This window comes from Cucurbita maxima, unplaced genomic scaffold, assembly GCF_002738345.1.
Source record: "Cucurbita maxima cultivar Rimu unplaced genomic scaffold, Cmax_1.0 Cma_Scf00034, whole genome shotgun sequence".
Classification (NCBI taxonomy): domain Eukaryota; kingdom Viridiplantae; phylum Streptophyta; class Magnoliopsida; order Cucurbitales; family Cucurbitaceae; genus Cucurbita; species Cucurbita maxima.
The window spans coordinates 1,494,128-1,519,135 of NW_019272050.1; the positions used below are offsets into that span (position 1 = coordinate 1,494,128).

At 37.1% G+C, this 25,008-nt stretch overlaps 3 protein-coding genes and 2 long non-coding RNA genes across 7 annotated transcripts; 2 read left to right on the forward strand and 3 right to left on the reverse strand.

The window, feature by feature from the left end:
* Positions 1-1,208: 1,208 nt before the first annotated feature.
* Positions 1,209-3,071, forward strand: LOC111467574 (homeobox-leucine zipper protein ATHB-13-like). The gene is made up of 3 exons (XM_023112537.1): positions 1,209-1,667; positions 1,774-2,153; positions 2,442-3,071. Exons 1-3 carry the CDS (start codon positions 1,532-1,534, stop codon positions 2,817-2,819), a joined length of 894 nt encoding a protein of 297 aa, XP_022968305.1. The 5' UTR covers positions 1,209-1,531; the 3' UTR covers positions 2,820-3,071.
* A 12,984-nt stretch (positions 3,072-16,055) lies between these two features.
* LOC111467513 lies at positions 16,056-17,347 on the reverse strand. The gene is made up of 3 exons (XR_002714577.1): positions 17,087-17,347; positions 16,713-16,988; positions 16,056-16,410 (listed from the first exon to the last, which is right to left on the reverse strand). It is a non-coding gene; the product is annotated as an uncharacterized LOC111467513 (long non-coding RNA).
* On the forward strand, positions 16,405-20,208 carry LOC111467511 (transcription factor MYB124-like). Its single transcript, XM_023112439.1, has 12 exons — positions 16,405-16,764; positions 16,860-16,906; positions 16,997-17,053; positions 17,167-17,239; positions 17,393-17,448; positions 17,542-17,718; positions 17,810-17,970; positions 18,122-18,267; positions 18,473-18,609; positions 18,689-18,873; positions 18,963-19,105; positions 19,474-20,208. The coding sequence occupies exons 1-12, from the start codon at positions 16,687-16,689 to the stop codon at positions 19,582-19,584; spliced, it is 1,371 nt and encodes a 456-aa protein (XP_022968207.1). The 5' UTR covers positions 16,405-16,686; the 3' UTR covers positions 19,585-20,208.
* Positions 18,651-19,096, reverse strand: LOC111467514. Its single transcript, XR_002714578.1, has 3 exons — positions 19,006-19,096; positions 18,893-18,929; positions 18,651-18,786 (listed from the first exon to the last, which is right to left on the reverse strand). It is a non-coding gene; the product is annotated as an uncharacterized LOC111467514 (long non-coding RNA).
* Positions 20,209-20,711: 503 nt separating the features above from the next.
* Positions 20,712-23,593, reverse strand: LOC111467512 (UDP-galactose/UDP-glucose transporter 3-like). 3 transcript variants are annotated; one of them, XM_023112441.1, is made up of 8 exons: positions 23,377-23,593; positions 22,661-22,758; positions 22,409-22,539; positions 22,121-22,151; positions 21,889-21,992; positions 21,650-21,771; positions 20,971-21,393; positions 20,712-20,856 (listed from the first exon to the last, which is right to left on the reverse strand). In XM_023112441.1, exons 1-7 carry the CDS (start codon positions 23,478-23,480, stop codon positions 20,985-20,987), a joined length of 999 nt encoding a protein of 332 aa, XP_022968209.1. In that variant the 5' UTR covers positions 23,481-23,593; the 3' UTR covers positions 20,712-20,856; positions 20,971-20,984. The 3 variants fall into 3 exon arrangements, with proteins under 3 accessions (XP_022968209.1, XP_022968208.1, XP_022968210.1); XM_023112440.1 differs by having other exon boundaries at positions 20,712-21,393; XM_023112442.1 differs by lacking the exon at positions 22,661-22,758 and having other exon boundaries at positions 20,712-21,393.
* Positions 23,594-25,008: the final 1,415 nt, after the last annotated feature.

Below are 25,008 nucleotides of genomic sequence, written 5' to 3' on the forward strand. Positions count from 1 at the left end.
TTCAAATGCATTACAGAGGTAGGGTGGAAGGAAATAGTATGAACAAATGAGAGTGGGAGAATTTGCATGGAAGTGAAAAAAACTTGGACATCATGAAGAAAGAGAAAGATATTGGACATCATGAAGACGTAAGACCATCTCCATGGCTCATCCTCTCCTCTTAGTGTCTAAAACAAAACTTGAAAGAAAGAGAAAGAGAAAGAGAAAGAGAAAGTGAAAGTGATGATAAAATGAATGATGGGAAATAGGTTCGTCCTGGTGCACGATAGCTGTTGGTGGGTTAGGTAGCAACCCCTGCCCACCCCTCCCTCCGGACCCATCCCCCTAGATTCCTGCCCCCACCGCTCCACCTAAGACTTCCACCCAACTCACTCACTCCCTCTCTCCTCTTTCTTTTCTTTCTTTCCTTCTTCAAACAAAATCAAAAGTAAATAACTTTTTCATTCTTCTTCTTTCCCTTTTCAAATATGTCACCTATACCAAGTTTTCTCCTCTTTTTTTCTCCTTTTCTTTCAAATCTCCCACTTGAATTTTGTTCTCAAGGCTGAGGAGGTGAGAATTGAAGAAAAGGGACGCTTTTGGATGGAGTTGAGTACCTAGTGGCTATGTTCGTAACCATTTAACCTTCCATTTGTGCTTGTTTTCTCTTCATTTCTCACCCTAACGAACTCTCAATCTCCCCTCACTTAAAGGCTTTTAGCAACTAATTAGGAATCAGAAAACTTGAAAAGCACTTTACCCTCTCTTCTTATTTATATGATTGTTAAAAAAAATGTGTTTTTCTTTTTCATACAACTGTCATGCATTGGTAGATAAAGATCTGTGGAAAACGCCATTGGTTCTCTCCAGAAAGATATGAAAAAAGTAACCTTTTAATAACACCTAATCATCAAGATTTGACTCACTCACATAGTCTTTGATATAAACTCATACCTCGTAATTATTGCTTCTAACTTACTCCCCTTCTAATTAATCATCACCCTGTTTTTGTTAGAACTGGAATTACACTTCTGTGAACGTGTTTGATGTTAATTACAGAGCGTACTGATACTAAATATCTGAACTTTATGAAAAATGTTTCCATTACTGCTGCTGTTTCGGTTGATGTTTAAGTTATTATTATCTTTCTTTCTCAATATCCGTACAGGATCTAAGTTTGTAATTAAAGCCACCCCGATTTAAACTTATCCACAGTATTGTATTCCTGCCCTTACAAAGCAAAAATGAAAGAGAATCCTGCAGCTCAATACGAGCTAAGAACTGAGATCACACGTTCTCTTTCTCTCTCTTTCTTTCTCTCTCTACGTATCTATAGAGAGAAGAAATAAGGCAGCCATTGGTAGGAGCTGAGATGGTATATAAACCAATATTTCACATATAAATGCCTCTGATCTCTCTTCTCTCCATTAATTGAAGCAACCCAAGTGACGAACTAAAAAAAAAACAGAAACCCAATTCATTCAATCCCACTTCCATTAATAAGACAAGATTCCGGCCGCAGACGGCGGCGATCGCAGCTCCGGCAGTCATCATGACGAGCAATGGGATGGCTTTTTTTCCAGCAAATTTCATGCTACAAACTTCCCATGAAGATCATGATCATCACCACTCTTCTCCTCCGTCTCTCAACCCAATTCTACCTTCTTGCACACCCCAAGAATTCCATGGTATATTACTCAATGATCTCTCTCAGAATACCATCTTTTTAGTTCTTCACAAGATGAAAAAAAGTCTCATCTTTGAAATGGGTTTTCATTTTTGTTGTTGTTGCAGGTGTTGCATCATTTCTAGGAAAACGATCCATGTCATTTTCAGGAGCAGAAATGGTGGAAGAAGGAAATAACGGTGAGGATGAATTCTCTGATGATGGATCACAGGCAGGTGAGAAAAAGAGGAGACTTAACATGGAGCAAGTCAAAACACTTGAGAAAAACTTCGAACTGGGAAATAAGCTTGAGCCTGAGAGAAAAATGCAGCTGGCTAGAGCTCTTGGTCTACAGCCCAGACAGATAGCTATCTGGTTTCAAAACAGGAGGGCGCGGTGGAAGACTAAGCAGCTAGAGAAAGACTACGATGTTCTTAAAAGACAATTTGAAGCTATGAAATCAGATAATGAAGCCCTCAAATCCCACAACCAAAAACTTCAAGCAGAGGTTAGCTTAATCCCAATCACTTCACTTCATTAATTTCTCTTGTGTGTTGTTCTTGATCTTCAATCCATTTGCTTGATCAGTGAGATTTATGTTTGATATTAATAGCACATGAATAGATTTCTTGTGTTGCCATGCATGTAAGGAATGATTAGTTCTTTAGATTGAAGGCAAAAATATGGTAATGATGAGTCTATAAAGGTGCATATAAATGCAAGAGAGAGAAAGAGAGAAGGAAGTGATTTGGTAATATATGTATTGATTGGTGAATTTGATGAATTTGGGGGACAGATAATGGCACTAAAAAGTAGAGAGCCAACGGAATCAATCAATCTGAACAAAGAAACAGAAGGGTCTTGCAGTAACAGAAGTGAAAACAGCTCTGATAACATCAAATTGGACATCTCAAGAACACCAGCCATTGATAGCCCTCATCAGCATCAGCACCACCCAACAGACAGGCCACTTTTTCCCACCTCCTTAAGGCCTCCAGCTTTGGCTCAGCTCTTTCAAACCTCCTCAAGATCGTCAGACCCACCAAAGCCACTTGATAACAACAATCATCCTCAAATTGCTAAAGAAGAAAGCAGCAGTTTGTCCAACATGTTCTGTGGAATGGATGATCACTCTGGTTTTTGGCCTTGGTTGGAGCAGCAACATTTCAACTGAATCATCATCGAAGTATAATAATGTCATAATATGAATATGTTTAATTTAATTGGATTTTTCTCGAAGAAATATCAAGATTTCTTCCCACCTCCTCCCCCATGAATCTGCAATGTTTTCCTGAGTTTTCTTCTCTTTTCCTTTCAAATCAACTTAAAAGGGTTGTGCTTTTTGGTGTTAGATCATTTGTCATTGTATAAATTAGTGGAATATATATTTTCAGGTGGCGGTTTTTGAGAACCCCTTTTGGAGGAATAATAAAGTTCTTATTTTTCTTGAAGCTTTTGAACATATATATCAGTATGGCTCAAGATGAAGCATGATATCAGCTAATTCCATTAAAAAAAGCAGTGAGAGACTTGTTTGCAATGATTTTTGGTGATGATTTGTGTGCATGGGCACGGTGAACAACAAATCTACCATCAAGAGAGAGAGAAAGAGGGAATCAAACACACATCCCGAGAGTGGGAAGAAGACAAAGAGATGAAAGAATGGCAGAAGAAAACAAAGGAAGTTGGAGAAAATGGTCGTTCTCGTGAAGTGGACGTTAAGGGGGGGACGAGTTTTTCTTTATGAACGCAAATGAAAGCCAAGAAAATGAATTTAATATAGAAGTGGTATCAAAGTTGTGAAAACTACAGCTCTGTGTGTGTCTGTGGGAACTCTCATGTGAACCCACTGTCACCCACGCCGCTACCCCTCTCATTCACACCTTCTTACCCATAGCTGTAGCTATTGCTTCCAAGTTTTGATCTTCTTTTTTCTCCCTCTGCATATCCGTTCCTTAATGTTTGGCTATGCGTTTGTACTTAGCTTCTCTATGTTCCAAACCAAAACAAACAAATGAAACTATCATGTATGATCAAACGCTTGATGCATCTCTACTCCATTATCTTCAATTTCTTGGAGTATCCAATTTCATATCTTTTGGAAGCTTGCAATCATTTACTCCTCTCTAAACTTTGATTTCTTGTCTTCTGTGTGACGTTTAAATTTGTAGTGTGAGAGATACATTTGTAAGTTATAGTGATTAGCTACTACATGTGGATGTAGGTGGATTTTTTCTCTCCGAGTATAATAGTCAAAGTTCATTGCTAGCGGATATTATCCATTTTGGCTTTTTACGTATTGCTGTCGGTCTCACAGTTTTAAAACGCATCTATTGGGAGAGGTTTCCACACCCTTATGAGGAATGTTTTGTTCCCCTCTCCAACCAATATGGGATCTCACAATCCAGCCATCTCCATGGAGGCCAACGTCTTTGTTAGCACATTACCCAGTGTTTGACTATGATATCATTTGTCATACCCAAAAAGCCCATCGATAGCATATATTGTTTGCTTTGGCCTGTTACGCATCGCCGCTAGTCTCACGTTTTTAAAATGCGTCTATAGGGAGAGGTTTCCACACCCTTATAAGAAATGCTTTGTTCTCCTCTCCAACCGATGTGGAATCTCACAATCCACCCCCTTGGGGGCTAGCGTCTTCGCTGGCACACTGCCATGTGTCTGGCTCCGATACTATTTGTAATACCCCAAATTCACTGCTAGCAGATATTGTCCGCTTTGGCTTGTTATGTATTGTCACCAACCTCACGGTTATAAAACGTGTGTGTTAGGAAGAGAAGTTTCCACACCCTTACAAGAAATGATTCGTTCCCCTTTCCAACCGATGTGAGATTTCACAATCCATCTCCCTTAGGGGCCAGCGTCGTCACTGGCACACCCCCATTGTAACGACTCAAATCCACTGCTAACAGATATTGTCCTCTTTGGGTTTTTCCTTTCGGGCTTTCCCTCAAGGCTTTAAAATGCGTCTACTAGAGGAAGGTTTCCACACTCTTATCAATGGTGGGTTGTTCTCCTCCCAACTAATATAGGACATCACACCCAGTGTCTTGCTCTGATACCATATATAACAGTCAAACCCCACTACTAATACGTAATGAAAATGAATAAGAAAGAGAGAAGAAAGAAAATTATTGAGGATGATGAGGTGGGGCTATAGGAGAGATGAGGGAAGATGTTTGGATGTAATTATTAGCAATTGATAAAAGAGTTGAATGAAATTGAAAAGTGACATATTGAATTTAAATAACCCGACAACCTCTGCATTCCCTTCTGGTCTGGGCATCCATGCTCTCTGCTATATGAATATTCCAGTGTTCCACGCACCAGATTAGCTTCATACACCCTTCTTCTAGTTTGAGGCCCAATAACATCCTCTCAAGCTCCATGGACTTCAACCTAAATGACACCATTCAAACTGGGCCTATCACGGTCTATATCTCTATGTTTATTTATCTCGAGCGTTTCGTGGGAACTCGAGATATCATATTCGAAGTCAAATCAAATCTTCAACCAAACCAAGTATGGATATTTCAATCATGCTCTATACAATCATCACATTAGTTTATACTATAACATAGAAATAAGGTCTATTTTCTAGAGCTTTATTGGATCATAAATAAACTCTAAGAACCTATAATATATGCATACTCTAAGGTTGAGAATTATCGGTAGTCGATTCACTAAGTTTCAAACTCTAGCCACAGTAAAAGGAAAGAAAAACTATGGGAGGAATTGAGAGACCCAAATGCTATGATATCATAGCATCGGCCTTAGGTTCGGTAGACATTTAGTATATAGAGTCTAGTATCTCTGTGGTTCAAGCTACCGACACGCCCCTCCGCGATCAGGTAAGTTCACTAATCTTTGAGGTGTAGGAAAATTTGATTGGAATGATTTTGGGATTTTTGTTGAGAGTTGTGAATAATATCAATTGTGATTCTTTTGTTTTGACACAACGAAAATGTGGTATTAATTCTTATTCCCCGTCTGTTGACAGATAATAACACCTAAGAGAGGAGAGGTTTATCTCGAACCCAGTCCCAGAGGGGGTAGGAGGAGGGTCGACGAAGGCTCAAATGATTCCAAACCCCAAGGTGGAGTAGCACCCACCTACGGAGGAGGCTAGAGAGTTGACCCCAGATGAGGATTGGGCGCCGCCACGAGTGCCACCACCTAGGAGAGGTTGGAGAAGGGCCATGTCCCTCGACGAAACTGTAGACAACCAAGGTAGTTGATCAGACTTGAGTAGTGTGAAATAGTGTCATCGAAACCTCCACTTCCCTCTCTGTTCCATACTATACCGTCGAGACTGTACTCCGATACAAAGCTCATTGAGCTAGGCTGAGCTGGCCATGGTAGTGCAATTCGCGCCCCGACCTAGTGATGATAGCTAATGGGTCTCTTGAATAGGACCTCTAAGACATAAAAACCCATCCTAAGAGGGGGAACATGGGGCCACGTAGATGATCTATTAGATGACTGGCACACAGGGGATCGCAACCCCCAAATTATAGTGGTAGTATGGTCCCATGGAAAGGTTGTTAGCTAACCTCTACGAATGATGTTTAAAGAGTAATATCGAATCAAATGACTTTCCCCTTAGTGATACTTTTGAGGTCACGTCTCATCTCAGGACACTATCATTCACTGCATAAGAGGGCAAGCTACCTAAGTTGTAGAAAAGAACGAGTTGGAACCTAGTCCGCACTCCCTCGAAGCTAGAGAAAATATCGTGGATACTTGCTAGGATAAGGATGCGAAAAAAAAACCTACAAATAAATTGCTTATTATACTCTTCTTTTTTAGGTGAACGATATCGCAGATCGAGGTGGGAGAGCATTCAAGAGTCCTGAAGCCACATAAGAGTGTCCTGGAGCGTCTAGGAGTCTATACATGTCATGCATAGTCGTATCATACATTTTGTACCCAGGTACAAACTTCTTTTATGAAATGATATTTCAGTCACGCTCTATAGAATCATCACATTAGTTTATACCGTAGCTTTCGCCTAACTTAGAACCCATAATATATGCATACTCTAAAGTCGATTCAATAAGCTTCAAACTCCTAAACGAACATGAACCTAGCCGTGGTAAAGGGAAAGAAAAACCATGAGGGAGTAACTGAGAGACCCATGCAGTGTGAGCCCAAGTATTGGGTGTGTTGGTCTGCAAGGTAACTGAAGAGATGGAAACCGTAGGCCCAGAAATGGGCAGGTTAGTGGTGGTAGGCTCATTAAGACATCATTGACATGACATGGGCCTTCATAGTTAACAATACATCCTGACCCATTACATCTTTTCAGCAAGGACGGCCAGTGACAAGCGAGGAGTATGTGACGTCTATAATAAAAGTCATCAAAAGCGTTGGTGAAATGGTAATAATGCCTAAGATTTCATGCAACTCTGCAGTTTGCAGTGAAAAAGAGAAGGCCAACCCCATCACTTCCCAACTTTTCTTAACTTCACCCCGTTACCAGAAGAGACCTATTTCTGGGACCTTCAAAACAAAAGCAAATCATTTTGGTTGACAGACATAAGATAAGATCCCCCATCACCAGGAGAACAGAATATTCTTTATATAAGTGTGGAAACTTCTCTCTAGTAAGCGTGTTTTAAAAACTTTGAGAGGGAGCCGAAAAGGAAAGCTCAAAGAGAACAATAACTACTAGTGGTGGGTTTGGACCGTTACAAATAGTATTAAAGCTCGACATCGGCGGAGTGCTAACGAGGACGATGGCCTCCAATGAGAGTGGATTGTGAGATCCTACATCGATTAGAGAAAGAAACAAATGTCAGCAAGGATGCTGGGCCCCGAAAGGGGTGGATTGTGAGATCTCACATCAGTTGTGGAGAAAAACGAAACACCCTTTACAAGGGTGTGGAAACTTCTCCCTACCAGCGTGTTTTAAAAGTCTTTAAAAGTTTTGAGGGGAAGTTCAAAGAGGACAATATCTACTAGCAGTGGGCTTGGGCCGTTACAAATGATATCAGAGCTAGACATTGTGCAGTAAGCTAGCAAGGATGCCGATTGGAGAAGGGAACGAGTGCCAGCGAGGACGCTGGGCCAAGAAGGAGAGTGAATTGTGAGACCCCACATTAGTTGAGGAGGAGAACGAAACACCCTTTATAAGGGTGTGGAAACCTCTCACTAACAGACGCATTTTAAAAACTTTGAGGGGAAGCTCGAAAGAAAAGATTTAAAGAAGACAATATCTGCTAGCAGTAGATTTGGACGGTTACAACTATAGCTGCCCAATCAAAAACCTCTTTCAATCATATAAATCGCATGGAAATACACGAGTTTTAAGAACCAAAAGTGCTAAAATGAAGAGATTAAAGCATAGAGTGAATTGGGTTAAAAAAGAAACAAAAAAAAATAAGAAGAAAGTGAGTTACTTTAGGTGTTAGGGGCTGTGAGGGTGACAGGATGGGGAAAATGTATGCTTAATTTGGTAGCCCCCCATGAAGCAAAGCTTGGTGGCAATGCAGACTCGGGCAGAGAAAAAGGAAAGGAATAATTGGATTTTGAAGAAGTGAAGGTAGCTGAGATCTTGCCAGCTTGTTCATTCCACTCTTTTGACCATGTTTCAGGCTTTGTCTGTCATCTCACTTCTTCATAACCAAAATAAATTAAAATAAAAAATGCATCTTTATATAAAGATGATAAAGAGATTTCCCCATTTTTCTTCTTTCCTTTCTCTTTGGAACTTACAGTTTCTGCAACAAGAACATGGCTGGGGCTGGGGCTGGGGCTGGGGCTGGGGCTGGGGCTGGTGCTGGGGCTGGCCTGCCCTCAGCAGCCTCCTTAATGAGACATTAATGAGCATCAATCCTATTGTAATGTATGTAGTGGTGGAGCAATGTGCCCCATGTTTAAGACATGATTACAGAGCTTTACTATGAATGGCGGGGTTTGATATTGTGTTGATTATTGGAAAAAGTCTAAACTTTGGATGTTTGAATACAAATTTGTGTGTACACAAACATCTAGAGTTATATAAATGGTGAAATGTCTTTTTCTTGGGACATTGATGAACAGTGAGATGAAACTGGGAATGATTGTCTGACATAGCTCCACATCGTCTTGCTCTCATCCGGACGGCGTTTTTGGTCATCATTTACACTTTAACAAGAGTGATCTTTAGTAAATGACGACTAAGAAAGATTCAAAAGATGCACAACTCAATTCTACGAACTTCCTAGTTAAGCATGCTTTACTTATGACAATTCTATGTTGGATGATCTCTTAGGAATTTTCTTGAGATACATGTGAGTGGAAAATAAAATATGTTGGAAAGACTTGTGTTGGTACGTGAGAATAGTTTTCAATCTTAAAAAGTGAGAAGTAGACAACGTGACCATATCACAAGAGAATGTCGATCTCTTTGAGAAATGGCATAGGATTCCCAAAGCTTGAGCGTGTTTAGGAAGAGCGTGGTTATAGAAAATGTAAGAATGATCTTAAAAAGGTGGCGCCAATATCCAAGACTTGTGCCCACATTGTTGGAATCCCCAAGCAACACATCCCCTACATACACATAAAGCTAAATAGGGATGAAATTATGTTTCCATCACTCTCTCATCTCTCATCCACACGTGGGACCTTTCTTTTCCCCTTTTTTTACTATCATGGGATCCGCCTAGGTATATTTTGTCCCATACCCATCAATAAAAATCCCTCCTTTCTTCGTTTCCCTACAAATTAAAGACAAAAACTTTACCTTGTTCTTCTCATTCGAATGTAAATTAGAATGAGAAATTCATATTCGACTCCTAATAATGTTTGCTTTGGCTCTCGCCGTCAGCCACACAGTTTTAAAACGAGTCTACGGGAGATAAGCTTCTACCCTTATAAGGAATGTTTCGTTCTCCTATCCAACCAATGTGGGATCTCACAATACACCCTCCTTCGGGCGGGGCCAGCGTCCTCGTTGGCACACTGTTTAGTGTCTGACTTTAATATCATTGTAACAGTCCAAGCCCACTACAAGCAAATATGGTCTGTTTTAAAATGTCTAGGGAAAGGTTTCCACACCTTAATGTTTTATGGGATCCCACACTACCCTTTGTTTCTAAGAGTGAATACAATCTCTATAGACCAAGACAAGTCCTTTAAGTATTCTTTGTCCTCACTCATGCATTTTAGGACAATTCTTAAGAGATCACTCAACATAAAATTGTTCAAATCAAAACATGTTCTTATGATTGAGCTAATTACTTTCAATTTTTTTAAGTTTTTCTTAACTATCATGGGTCTCTCTCATTTGGATCCGATCTCAATTCATTCGTGTACGCCCCATTTACTCAGGAGTCACAAAAAAATGTCCGCTTTTTTATTCATGCACGTCCAAGAGAGATTAGAATTCAAAACATGGAGAAAGAAAGATAAGTTTTTTTATTTAAAAAGGGAGATGGGTTAAGGATAACAAATAGAAAATATGGTTTAAGATAGAAAGGAAATGTAGAAAGTTGTTTTGTACTCTTCCCTTTGCTTTTGTTTTTATGTTTTTTCCTTCTTTCTTTCTTCTTTACTTGTAGGGTAAGAGGCTCTCCTTCTTTTCAGCCTGCTTTTGAGACCTTAGCCCCAAGTGTTGAACTTAAGTTAGCAGCCCAAAAACACACCATCATTAGAGGAGCGCCATACCGAAAAATAAAACAAGAAAAAAGACCTGAAAACTTAAACAACGTTCATGGAAATGGTTAGTAATCACTTAACTCCACAATAGTATGATATTATCTACTTTCAACCTAAATTTTCATAGGTTTGCTTTGGGATTCTCTCAAAGACCTCAGGGAGATATATTCGATACTTGTACTAAAAATTGCAATGCGATAGTGATGGACCATTTTGATTAGCTTTTCGAAAAGAAACATCAAGACCAGACACTCTTACAGGAAAACATCGTTTGACTGTTGATGTCTCTTTCACCTTGTGAGGTCGGCTGCCTCTTGTAAAAGCCATTAACTTGTAAAACCATGTTTGTTCTAAAATCTACGCTGATTAAGGGAAATGCACGTTTTTCTTTAATGATTCTAGACAATTCCCCCCACCTTTTTTTTCTTTCATTTTGACTTTGCTTTGCATTAAACATGCTTTTGTTTTTGCTTTTTCTTTGATTTCTTCCCTTAAATTGATCGAGATAAGAGTAAGCTCTAGTTTGAGTTGATAAATAACTGTAACAGTCTTAAGTCACCGTTAGTAGATATTGTTCGTTTTGGTCTGTTACAACTTGAGACCACTAGTAGATATTGTCTGCTTTTGTCCATTATGTATTATCATCAACCTCATAGTTTTAAAATGCATCTACTATAGAGAGGTTTCCACGTCTTTATAAGAAATATTTCTTTTCCCTTTCTAGTTCTCCTCTCCTATCGATGTGAGATCTCACAATCCACCTCTTTTGAGAGTCCAACATCCTCCTTGGCACACCGTCTTGGGGAGAGGTTTTCACACCTTTATAAGAAATGTTACCTCTTTTGAGAGTCCAACATCCTTCTTGGCACACCGCCTTGGGGAGAGGTTTTCACACCTTTATAAGAAATGTTTCATTTCCCTCTTCAACCAATGTGGAATCTCATAATCTACCCCCGGGGCTCAGCGTCCTCCCTGCCACACCGCTCGATGTCTGGCTCTAATATCATTTGTATTAGTCTGAGGCCACTATTAGAAGATATTATTCGCTTTGGCCCGTTACGTATTGTCGTCAATCTCATGATCTTAAAAGGCGCCTACTGAGGAGAGGTTTTCACACCTTTATAAGAAATGTTTCATTTCTCTCTTCAACCAATGTGGAATCTCATAATCTACCCCCGGGGCTCAGCGTCCTCCCTGCCACACCGCTCGATGTCTGGCTCTAATATCATTTGTATTAGTCTGAGGCCACTATTAGAAGATATTATTCGCTTTGGCCCGTTACGTATTGTCGTCAATCTCATGATCTTAAAAGGCGCCTACTGAGGAGAGGTTTTCACACCTTTATAAGAAATGTTTCATTTCTCTCTTCAACCAATGTGGAATCTCATAATCTACCCCCGGGGCTCAGCGTCCTCCCTGCCACACCGCTCGATGTCTGGCTCTAATATCATTTGTATTAGTCTGAGGCCACTATTAGAAGATATTATTCGCTTTGGCCCGTTACGTATTGTCGTCAATCTCATGATCTTAAAAGGCGTCTACTGAGGAGAGATTTCCACACCTTTACAAGGCTTCGTTCTCCACTTCAACCAACATAGGATCTCAAAAACCAAACCCCTTTGCAAAAGGAAAGCATAAACCACATTGTTACCCAAAAGTAACAAAAAAGGAACCAATTTTGTCAAAAGATTCAACCAATACATCTCAAATTTTGTTTGTTATATATAATTTATAAAGATAATGATATGATTAAAGACAAAGTAAACCCAACCCTAGTCTCATGATATTAGATTTTGTCATATATTTGGTTTGATTAGCATTTGAAGAAAGATTTAATATCCATTTCATGCAGCTTTAAACAAAAGTCAATACACATTTCATAAGACAAATCACCAATTCAATAGCTATAAGAGTATACAACCAAAGATTAGGACCCAACTTCGGTGATATTGCCAAAACCCTTCTTCTTCTTCAACTTTTGTGTTGTTTTGGTTTGATGTGTGAAGTGATTAGGGATTGGTAAGAGGAATTTGGAATAGACCCATTTGAGTATTTTAAGTTTCTAATCATTCCTAATACCCTTTCTTTTTGTTTAAAATTGGACCCAAAAAGAAGAAGATGATGATGATCATAAGCCCCACATCTATCTTATCACTTACTTCAATCTCTTTGGGAACTTGGGCCTCCTCTTCCCTCTCCACCATCTACTTCATCCCAAATTAATCGTAATATAATATTACGTCGATCGGAGAAGAGGTGAGCTTGAGCTGTTACAAATAGTATTAGAGTCAGACACCAGACGATGCACTAGCGAGGACGCTTGCCTCTAGGGGTTGATTGTGAAATCTCATATCGGTTGAAAAAGTTGAGGGCTTGAGCTGTTACAAATGGATTAGAGTCACACATCATGTGGTGTGTAAGAAATAACGCTGGCCCCAAAGGTGGTTGATTGTGAGATCCCACATCGGTTCGAGAAATGGTTACACTGTGTGATCTTATCTGTTTGAGAGGGAAACGAAACATTCCTTATAAGGGTGTGAAAATCTCTCCCTAGCAGACACCTTTTAAAACCATGAGGCTGACAATGATACATAACTGGTCGAAATAGACAATATCTACTAGCAGTGGGGTTGAACTGTTACAAATGGTATCGGAGTCAGTCACCGAACGGTGCGAGACACTGATCGGAGTAGGGATAGACCCTCTTCATAGTAGACGCGTTTTAAAACCGTGAGGCTAACAACGATACATAACGGACCAAAACAAACAATATTTACTAGTGGTAGCCTTAGACTGTTAGAAATGGCATTAGAGTCAGACACTGATTAGAGTAAGGATAGACTCTCTCCATAGTAGACGCATTTTAAAACCGTGAGGCTGACGGCGATACATAATGAGCCAAAACGATCAATATCTGGTAATAGTGTACTTGATAAGGAGTGGAGTAAAGTCGAGTATATAATAAAGATGAGAAAGGAGATGTAATTGAGAAATGTTTAAAGGGAAAGTAAGAAGAAAAAGGTGGTATGGTATGTACATGTGTGGAAGGGGATTTAATTAGTAAAAGATTAGAGGTGCAAATTAAGGTATTTATTGGGGTCCATTTACCATATGCATTTTTGTCAATAATGAGTAACGCTCTTCCAAATTTAATAATTATTTTAAACCAATGCAAATACTATAAATAAATTAATTAAATTAAAGTTTTCTTAGACTAGGGCCTGCCTTTAATAATGGAAACGTTGTTTTCACTTTAAATTAAATTATATAATATTTCTAAATATTTAAAAGAATTTGGGAATTAAATTAATATTATGGTTAGATAATAACAAAAGTTAGGTTGAATTTTCAATCTCATAAAAAAAAAATAATAAATAAATCCATCTCATTTAATCGATTCAGAGTCATTTATTTACATTTTTATAATAATAAATTTTTTATAATACAAATAAATTATTATATTTTTATTTTTATTAAATTAAGATTTTGCAACTCAATTACCATAGGTTATTTAAAAAAATTATTTTATAAAAACTTATAAATAATTAAAAAATAAAATAAAATAAATATATATTTTAAATTTATGAACCAATTTAATTCATAAAATTTTAACTTATAAAATATTTGAAATCACCACCCGACTTTTTATTTATAAATTTGTGATTTTTCTTTCAATTAATTTACGGAGACTATCGCTTTTAATAATTTTTTTAGCATATAATTAATTCAAATAAATTCATAAATCAGATTAAATCTCGATTTTTTTTTTTTTTTTTTGGTGTTGGTGGGACAAATATGAGCGACCTCCACAATTACTCTTATTCATATCTCCCTTTATAATTTTCCATCAATCATTTTCTTCTTTTTTTCCTTTCCATTAAATATAACTTTTCTTTTTCTTTTTTTAGCTTTCGATATTCCTTTATATATATATATAACAAGCAAAAACAAAAAAAATAAAAAAAAAATAATGTGGAGATTCCCCCATTAAAAGCATAAATTTGTGTATGTTACTCAAATGGCATATTTTTGTCTTGTCAATATGTTCTTTTCCTTATTTTCTTCAATTTTCTTTTAAATTTATTTTTCTTTTTCTTTTCGATTAAATCAAAACGCTATAGAAGGTCTGTGTGATTTTACAATTTACTCTCTTGATCTTACGGTGAAAATTAGTTTATAATTTAACCCATTTAGAAAGTAATTTTTTTTTTTATTGTTTTAATTTTTCATATATGAAGATATATAATTTACATTTTTTTTTTTTTTTGTCATGAATTGTATGTGATTTAAAATGATAAAAAATTTAAAAGCATGTTTAAACTTTCGTAAAAGAAATTTAAAGCTAAAACTAGAAAGTAATTATATTTTAGAGGTCAAAATTATTATAATTTTTTTTCTTTTTTTGAAAAAATAAAAAAGATTGAAGGAAATGCAATCACTCTTTTTAGGCGGGATGCCTCGCTGTCACGAGGGTTTGGGTAAAGGATAGGGTTATGTGGGGTCCACCACATTAAAGATTTCAAAATATACATTTTCCTCCACGTGGCAGTTCGTCATCTTGTCCACCTAGGATGATCAAGACAAAAGTTCTTCGCTATATTATTTTCATCATAAAATTATAAGTTTTTTTTTTAAAAAAATATTAGGATTTTAATAAACTTAAAAAAAAACTCAAAAATTAAAAAAATTAAAAAATTAATAATAATTTTGACATCTCACTGTATCACATAAATATTAAAATTTAAAAAAATCGGACTTCCTCCCTAGTACAGTAAGTCTATTTGTTATATTTTTCTACTACGTGTTAGAATTGGTCGGTTGTGTAAGACCCGGTCGAGTTTGATACATTAACATCAACAAATATATACAAATAATGGAGTTAGGTTTCTATCACTTCAAATTGGTGGGGTTTTCTTCCATTACCCAAATTTCTTAATTGACATATAAAATTATTAGATTTTTTTAACTAAAGTAAGAAATTATTTTATTATTTTTAATATTTATTTCTATAAATATATATTTGGAATTACTTTTAGTCATATTTTGGGCACACATCTATTAATGTCACCCTCCATTCAAAATTTCAAAATTTCAAATATTTTTCATTAATTATTTACACACAAAATAAATTTAAAGAGAAAAAAAAATGATAAATGAGCACTTCACTCACACAAAAATCATGTGTCCACTACTTTATAATTATTTACTACTTTGGAAAATATTAAATTTTGTGAAAGCATTTATTTTAATTTTTATTATTTTTAATTAGTTTGGTAAATATCTAATTCAATATACCCAACATTATTATTTTGAAACTTAATTTCTAAATTTATTAATTGTAACTTTATCATGTTTTCTAAAGTGGATTTAAACTTTATCAAATTTCTTAATAATATGATGTTAATTCCTTTTTTAATCTATTTTTGTATGATTGAATTATGCATGATGATGACGTGGATGCATACATACATACATACATACATAGATACATGCATGCATGCATACATGATGTTTAAATAAATAAATAAATAAATAATAAATAAATAAAGGGTTTGTCAGTCCACCATCCTATCCCCACATGGAATTCAGCGTTCTTTTTCAAACTTCTCTTCATACCCGCGCACTCGCCAAGAGTCCGTTGTTTCAATTTATTATTATTATTATTTTTTTAAATTTAATTTTCCTTTTTTTTCTCTCTCTACATGAATTTAAAATCCTGTTCTTGTTTTTCCAGAGAGAGAGAGAGAGAGAGAGAGAGAGAGAGACAAACAGAACAGAATACCTCGTTCTGTCTCATTTCAATCTTCCATGTCTCTTGCCCTCACTCATCAAAAGGGGTATTTCTTCTTCTTCTTCTTCTTGATTTCAAGCTTGCAGAAACCCATTTCTTTCTTCCATTCATAGATCTCTACCTTACCCTTCTTAATCACTGTTTCTTGGATTACGGGAACAAGATTACAATCACAATCACGGTGGTTGTGATTGTGTTTGCGTTTGTTTCGATTCAGGCTTCTCATTTTGTAGTTCTGATTGGATTGGATTCGTGATTGATCGTTGCTTTGTCCTCGTGATCCATGGCGGTTCTGTTTGTTTGATTCAGACACTAGCTGTATAGTGAAGAAATTAAAGTGTTTAGGGAAAAAACAAGGTCAGAATCCGAGGCGATTTCGAGGATCGCTTTCTACTAGAAATTGCTGTTCCGTTTCGAAACCCAACAGTGACCTGTATCCGTAAAGATTAAAGGAAAGGGGACTTTGCAGTTTCTTATCCCTTTCTTTTCTATATGCCTTAGAAAGGCTTGCTTGCCTTTAGCATGCTACTTGGGTTCGATAAAAGGGGAGGAGCGCCTAAGAGATACTGTTTATTGTAATTAATAAAAGCAAATGCAGGACACAAAGAAGAAGCTCACCACTGAAGATTCCAAGAAGAAGGAACGACACATCGTTTCCTGGACGCAACAGGTTTCCATTTCTTTTCCGCGTTCTCTGTTTCACTTTTTGATTCTTGTAGAGATCCTTTTGGCTGTGGTTTCTGATATGTGTTCTTGGAGTTTCAGGAGGATGATATTCTCCGGGAGCAGATTAATCAACATGGAACCGAGAAGTATGAACTCTCCCTCTCTCTCATTGATTCTGTGTTTATCTTCTTCTTCCTTGTTAATCTGATTGATTGTTGATGCAATCGACTGTGCAGTTGGGCAATCATTGCGTCAAAATTCAAGGATAAAACAACAAGACAGTGCAGAAGAAGGTAATTCAAATGATGAAAATCATGGTAACATACCTGATTCAAACAGTTCTTGTTTACTTCTGGGTTCATCGAGTTTCACTGATATGAATGGCATATGGGAATTTGCGTTTCAGATGGTACACATACTTGAATTCTGATTTTAAGAAAGGGGGTTGGTCTCCGGAAGAGGATTTGCTTCTATGCGAGGTGATTCTTCCCCCAACTTGTAAGAACAGAGAATCCATAACAGGGATATAAACATTGTCTGAAATCACTGTCATATTAAGCTCAAACTCTAAACTTTTTGAGTATTCCCTGTCATTGGATGCCCTGAATCTAATAAATTAGCCTGGTCTACAGGCGCAGAAGATATTTGGGAATAGATGGACAGAGATAGCAAAGGTGGTGTCAGGCAGGTATAGAGCTTTCACTTTCCAGTTCTCTTGTTGCAGTTATATTTTTTACCGCAAAGTCGACCGAACATTTATATGCCGATTTCACTGATGCAGAACGGACAATGCAGTGAAGAATCGGTTTACGACACTCTGTAAAAAGAGAGCCAAATATGAAGCATTAGCTAAAGAGAACTCAAGTTCCTTCATCAATCACAACAACAAAAGGGTCCTAGGTCAGAAGGGGAGTGATAATGTTTCATCAGAAACTCCTCAGCTGGTTAAGAGGATAAGGTAGAATTTGTGTACAATATGTCTAAATAGAAATAAGAAGGAAAAACTGCTTCACAGCAAAGAATTAATCATTCTGCAATTGACTGTTTAGGAGAGCACACATATCTGATACGACAGAAGGTTGCTCAATCGAGGATGGATCAAAAAACCGACTGAGAGCTCCATTTGCAGTACTGGTTGATAATGTCCACGGTGTCGATAGTTTGCCAGCTCAACTTCCCATGAACAATGCCCAGGAGGGTCTAAATACTAGTAAGTCACTACAAACAACCTTCACATCATACAGACAAAGAATAGCATTTCTACTAGTCATTCCTTCGCATGCTTTGTTTGTGCATCCTTTGGTTTCACTTCTGGGTTCATGATATTGGGTTTAACCGCTTCATATCTCTACCATAAGCAGCTCAAGGTAACAAGAGTCAAGGAACCTTTATCAAGAAGGATGATCCAAAGGTAGCTGCTTTAACACAACAAGCAGAACTACTCAGTTCACTCGCATTGACGGTTAACTCGGAGAATACAGACCAGAGTCTTGAAAATGCTTGGAAGGTGGGTAATATTATGGCTACTTTGTCTATCAACAACTTTGTAATAGTGGGCTGCCATGTTGGTAATGACATAAAAAGGGATATCCTGAATTATGTATTGCTGCTAAACTACATGCTCAAAAAATTGGAAACTTCTCAAATATGTCTGATATATTCATTCATGCAGTAGTTTTTCTTATTCCTTGAGTCCACTAAATATGAATCAGATTCTCCAAGATTTCCTCCGTCGAAGCAAAGAAAATGACATACCCAAATATGCAACTCCGGATATTGACTTTCAAGTGGAAGATATTAAAGGTTTAGTGGAGGATTTAAGGAGTAGCAATGATGGTAGCCAATGGAGGTAACAAAAACATGCATACTATAATTTTCAGATTGAAGCTACTTAGTATTTGTGGCCTTATCAACTTCATTGCTCGCAGACAACCCAATCTCCACGAGTCTCCTGGCAGTTCAGAATACAGTACTGGATCAACAATAGTATCCCAAGCAGTTGAGGAAAAAATAGATCAAAGCCAACCTGAGATAGGGACTCATCATCAAGAGGCTCAAAATAATATTGGTGAATCTGAGAAAGAAATACTTCTGAAGAAAACGCTAGAGCGAGGTAATGAATAAGTTCTTACATTGGTTATAGATACCATTAATTTTTCCCATGATATGCTGCTAAGAAGATACAATGTTTTACTGCTGCAGAGGCTTTCAAATGTTGCAATGAACGAAAAAAGGATTCCATTACCTCTTCCTTTTCAAGCTCAGAATTCAGCTCCCCCATGCATGTAATTCCACTTTTTAGATCCTTGGCAGCTGGAATACCTAGCCCACAATTCTCTGAAAGTGTAAGTGACCTTTACATTTAGTTTTTACTGTGCTAATAAAATAAAACCAGTCAAGCGATTCTTTCTGGATTATAGAAAAGGCAGCAGCTGCAGCAATAAACAGTGGTCGTATAACCGCATAAAAAACTTGGGAGCTTATTCGAAATCTTAATATTTCCTACAGTCATAGAAGTACTGCAGTTCTTTAAAAGTTCAAATTTATAAATAGACAGGTCTCACAATTAGTATTCAATTAGGTTTTGTGAACATGAATTACATGGGTCAAATCAAGCTACCATGTTGACATAGACAGATAATTCTCTGGCTTTCTTATATGCATTTTATGGCTACCTCTCATTTGTTTTGTGCTGTTTTCTTTTCTTTTTCAGGAAAGGAGTTTTCTTCTTAAAACACTGGGAGTGGAGTCACCTTCCCTTAACCCTAGTGTTAATCATTCACAACCACCACCCTGCAAAAGAGCCCTTCTCCAAAGTCTATAAAACCTCTCTAATTAGTCTTTTTCTTTTTTCCTTTGAATTAAGTTCCATTGGTTTGCAGCCATTCCGGCCTAGAATTTTTCTTAGTGGCATGTTGATATCTGCATTCCATGACTCGTGTCTAGAATACTATGGAGGATTCAGACACATCGGAACACATATAACCACGTGTTCCACATTCTTTTTTTCTTCTCTCCCTAGGTGGGGTTTCTCTAATAGTAACATCCAAACCAGTGTGCTTGGTGTGTCATTTTTTTCTTCTTTCCAGTTCTTTGCAATGTGATTTTGGTGTCCCAGTTTTTGTAGCTTGGTTTCCCACATGTACATAACCTCTAGATACATTTGTAGACATTCAGAGAGTAAGCATGCTCTGGCCGCAAGCTTACTACCCTCCAAACAAAAAGTGATCGAGGGAAGCAGAAAGCAAAAAGAAGAAGACAAAAAAAAAAAAAAAAACTAATGTAAACAGGTAGAGGATAATCAGTTGGGATGGTTTCTTGTATACTTTTTTTTTTTCTTTTGGTGTGCAGAGGTATAGAATCAGTATTTTTTTTGTTCCTTACCTGATTTTTGATGTAACAAACATAAATATGATATGAATGGAATGTGTTTTGTTGTTGGTGTGCATTCATCTCTCTACCTTGCTTTCTCTTCTCCAAATGTCCCTGAAATTTTGACAGAATAGCAAACCCAGTAAGTAATTGCAAGAGTTCAAACACTTTGGCCCCAGGGAAGGGGAATAAGACAGAGAGAAGATACAAGTAGTGGATTTAGTGAGCTTACCTCAGTTCTCGGGCGCTGCTGAAAAAGACTGAAAATTGAAGCTCAGAGGGAGAAGGGTGTGTTAAATTGAGGTGGTGGTGGTTGCCGCCAGTCGCGGTAGAGGACAAAGTATAGTTATGAGGAAAGTCAAAAAGTGGAAAGTAAAAGAGGAGGGAACTCCCTACAAAATAAAGGCCCACTTATTGCTATCAACTTTCTCGAGGAACAAGGCCAATATTTGAACTTTTGTTTCCAGAAAAATGGAAGGATTATCAACATTTCTCGCTCACCTTCGTTTATCCATGATAATTGATTGAATTCAAATGTAAGTGTTAACCTTAATTCAAGCATCTGAAGCTAGAAATCGATGAAACACAACAAGATTTCTTACTTGTTCTTTAAATCAACAATAGCACTTTTCGAGATTATAGTAATTCATTCTCTTAGAAAAAAAAAAAAGAAAAATCAGTCATAGGTTCGAGGAGGGGACTTCCACTGGGTCACCTCCAAAGCCTGATTATACAAAAGTAAAAGAAAAGGGAGAGTCAAAACTTTGTTCATATAACTTCTAATGCGCTCTATAAAACATGATGCCCTCTAATTTAAGGACCATTGAACTTTGCTTACACTGTAATTCCTAGTTAGGTGGTCTTTCTCTTTCTCTGCAACTTTTGCAGCTTCCTCCACTTGAGGTAGATTTGATATGATAGCCCCGAGAAGACCATTACAACGCAGCCCCACTGCTTCGATGACAGGGGATTTCCACTGAGCATAGAGGACACCACGATGCTGACAAACTTGCGAGTTGTGGTAATGGTGGTATTAGCAAGGGAACCGAATCGACTTATTGTTAGGAAGATAAAATTTTGGCCTACTGCTCCACAGAGACAATACAGAAGAATGTCCCACGATGCCTCGGGATGCTGTCTACAGAATTCTATGGCATGATATCCAGTGCCATTCGGCCACCCAAACATATAAATCATGTTATATATTGTACCCCAAAGATTCATTCCCAACATTATGTCCCATGCACTTGTTTTTGGGTACCTGCAGAATCGATGATGATTATTAAATGACCATTACAGTAATCATTACTGATTTAAATATACTGTTAAACAGCATAAAGCTTCCAAGTTCTGGACTAAATTGCATTTATTTCCAAGAACAGCATTGAATCTTTTAGGCCACCGAGAATGGAAATGTCAAATACATGATAATCTTTAACATTATGAATTCGTATAAACTAGTCGTGTACGAGAAAGAAGACTAACAAAGAGAAAATTGTAAAAAATGATATTATCACCTTGTTGAAATGGAATCTTGAGTGGCATTCGTGAAACCATCAAATGCAAGGTTCAGGAAGCAGAGTCCATATCCAAGTGGTGCATTGGGATGTGCCAACTTGCTAATAGTCTTTGAGCTAGTCTGGAATTAACAAAATTTTAAATATAGATAATAAGGACGTATTCATTCATCATCACTGTTTTCTAACAGGTGAACACAAAGAGAACGAGAAGTAGGAAGATTTGAAAAGGAATAAACCTTTAAGAGTGCAAATGTAGACACTCCTCCAGCAACCAAAAATGTACAAAGATACTCCGGAAATGTGTACTTAATACCATAAACTAGCGTTCCCATCAGCATTACTGCACAAACAGAATAAAAAGCATTCAGATTAAGAACTCAATAGATCAAAAATTCCTCAGATAATATACAATCCTCATATTTAAGTGGAGTAAAAGATATTATTATGAAGATCTCGTTTATGTCTGACCTGGAATCATTTTTGATGACTTTGCCAGGACCTGCAGAAATTGACAACATACTTAGTTAGCTAAAATAAACTATCACTCATTAGTTCGACTTTTAATTCCAATCTAGCGAAGACATTTTAGTTGCCGCACACTTTATTTAGTAATCACACACATCCTAATCATGAAGTATCATTTATATCTCCTTCCTCGCGTTGGTTTATAATCAAGGAAATCTTGATTGATTAAAGTTAGAAAATTACAGAACCATAAAAGAATATGAAGGAATAAGGGAATGATTTGAAACATGCCTGGGCAGGATAACTTATGTACTTCAAAGCTTCAATCCCCATAGCTGGTCCAATCGTATTCGTAATACCAGCACTCCAGTAAGTCCACCAAGGTGCGCCAACAGTGCTACGACTGGACCAGAGCTTTATCACTGTTTATGATACACACAAATCTTAGTTCTTATGTCCACAAATTGTTTTTTTATGCGGTATGCCAAGGGAAGATACAGAATAGAATAAGAACGGTAGAAAGTTGAGCCAAGAGGAACTCACTTATATATGACCATATTAAACAGACAACGTTTTGTGCCAAGTTAAGGAAGGAAAGGTGTTCAAATCTCTTTTCGTCGGAACCAAAGCGCTTAGTAGACCTAAATAGAAATGAGAAATTACTTAGAATCATCAAAATGGACTTAAACCCATTGGTGAGGAAAGCAAGAACAACGAGCATTTGCATTCCTCAGGAACGTGACTTTTCCGGAGAGAAAAAGGGTTCCTCAAGATCAAGTTCAAAGAAAGACAGTAGGTAGAACACCACTACTAATCCTTAAATCAATTTATTTTCATTATAAAAAAAATAATAATAATAAAATTAAAAATTAAAAAAAAAAAAACCCATATTTCAGATGCTTCCAACATTTTCTGATACATACATGATTGAAGCAAAATGACAAGCATTGATCCGAACTACTGTTAAATGGCAACAATATATGGCGAAGAAAGCCGGAAGGAATTACATAAGGAATAAATGGCAACATCCAATTCCATGGAAGAGTTCTCCAGATTTCCCTAGATAAAAGGCATTAGTGTTCGCAAGTAAATCCAAAAGAATCAAGACACTTTCCAACAAAGAACACAAACGAGAAAGCCTAATATGAAAACAAAGTTTATGAGAATCCATCAAAATCCTCGGGAAAACATCAACAGTAGAAACTCGCTCAAACAACTAATGCTATATAATCAAATGATAATAAACAAAACAAACTTACAGAGTCTCCTGAAGAACACCTTGATAAATGTAAGCAGACCAAATCCCGGCGACGCAAAAGGCGAGCACGAGCACGCGGCATAATCCGCTGCCATGAGCTTCCATTCTCAGCCCTTGATGTCGCCGGAGAATTAGATCGACCAAAAGAATACGAAATTGCAGAGATACGCAAAGAGAAAGAATGGCGAAGAAACGAATCGGAGAAGAAATTAACTGCCAAAATGCCCCTTTCACGAAGGATATAAAAGGTCGAAACGTCAGATATTGGAGATATTCCACGTGGAAGATTTCTATTGGATTGATGACATAATGTCGCGGCTCTGATTGGCCGAATCGACGCAGATCTTTTAAACGGAACGGATGGGACAACGACCGAAGCTCGACTTGGCGCCGTTAGCGGCGTGGACTTCCAAAGGCGCGTAATCGGCTACGGATTGCTGCCTGCTGGAAGAAGACCACTACGACGTATCTTTTACGATATGACGTTTCAACTTTTAATTAACTTGACGACATGTCGTTTGGCCCAAAGCGGTACGGTTTTACCTTTTTTAGGCTTTTTTTTCTATTTTAGGAAAAATCAATTTATATTCGTAAATTCCTAAAATTTCCTAAATTAATTATTTTAAATTATTGAAGTATTAAACTATTTTGAAGTATATAATAAAGAGAATTTCATTTAGTAATTATATATTTAATTCATCAACTTAAATTACATTCTAAATCTTAATGTTACTGAGGATATTCATATGACTCGATAATCCGATCAACTTAAATTACTTAAGTCAAACCATAAAAATTGGGTTGGGTTGAATTTTTGAAAAATCGAACAATTCGGGTCGGTTCGTGAGTTGACATTTTTTATTGAGTCAACCCAACTAACCCGAAAATAGGGTTACAATCAACCCAATCCTACTTTACTCTTAGGATCAATATGAAAATAAAAAATATTTGATATTTATTACTAATATTTGTAACTTATAAATGTTTGATAGGTGGGATTTTTCTTAAAATAATTAAAAAGGGAAAAAAAAACATGACAAATCAACCCAACTCGAAAATAGAGGGTTGAGTTGTGAACTGTCTCGTTGTTCAAACTCAACCCAACCCAAAAATAAATAGTTGAGTTGTGAACTTTATTGGTTTGATTCACGTATACTCCTAAAAGTTACCAACAAGAGAATTAGTGTACATCAAAAATGGAAAAGTATCAAAATGACACCCAGAGTTCTCCCAAACACTTCAATAAGAAACGGAAGAGCCCTAATGAAGCCTCCTGGAGAACTCTAGAAGATACTCAGACATATTCAAACATCTAAGTTCATAGCTCCTATGGTCGTGTTTATGTTCTTCATTCAACCCGTAGTGAATCCATACGCGAATTCGGGGAATATAAGAGAGAAACGAACAGAATATTGTGGAAGGAGCAATGCCCACAACTTCCCCTTTTTTATTCTCTCAAATGGATTAGATTCTATGTGAGAATCTAACCTGAGTCCAAATGAAGATAATATCGTCGATTCTCAACCAAATTTTTACTTTGAATTGCACTCACAAGATGCTTAATACTCGTGAAAAATGTTGCTATTTACCTATTAATGTAGAATTTGAAATTTCATATCAGAGATGCTTGCAG

Coding starts and splice junctions, on each gene's coding strand:
- LOC111467511 (XM_023112439.1), top strand. CDS start 16,687: ATGCAGGACACAAAGAAGAAGCTCACCACTGAAGATTCCAAGAAGAAG. Junction 17,240..17,392: donor AGGATTTGCTTCTATGCGAG/GTGATTCTTCCC, acceptor CCTGGTCTACAG/GCGCAGAAGATATTTGGGAA. Junction 19,106..19,473: donor GCCCACAATTCTCTGAAAGT/GTAAGTGACCTT, acceptor TTTCTTTTTCAG/GAAAGGAGTTTTCTTCTTAA.
- LOC111467512 (XM_023112441.1), bottom strand. CDS start 23,480: ATGGAAGCTCATGGCAGCGGATTATGCCGCGTGCTCGTGCTCGCCTTT. Junction 22,759..23,376: donor GGTGTTCTTCAGGAGACTCT/GTAAGTTTGTTT, acceptor ATTTCTATTTAG/GTCTACTAAGCGCTTTGGTT. Junction 21,993..22,120: donor GTCATCAAAAATGATTCCAG/GTCAGACATAAA, acceptor CTGTTTGTGCAG/TAATGCTGATGGGAACGCTA.
- LOC111467574 (XM_023112537.1), top strand. CDS start 1,532: ATGACGAGCAATGGGATGGCTTTTTTTCCAGCAAATTTCATGCTACAA. Junction 1,668..1,773: donor CACACCCCAAGAATTCCATG/GTATATTACTCA, acceptor TTGTTGTTGCAG/GTGTTGCATCATTTCTAGGA. Junction 2,154..2,441: donor ACCAAAAACTTCAAGCAGAG/GTTAGCTTAATC, acceptor TTTGGGGGACAG/ATAATGGCACTAAAAAGTAG.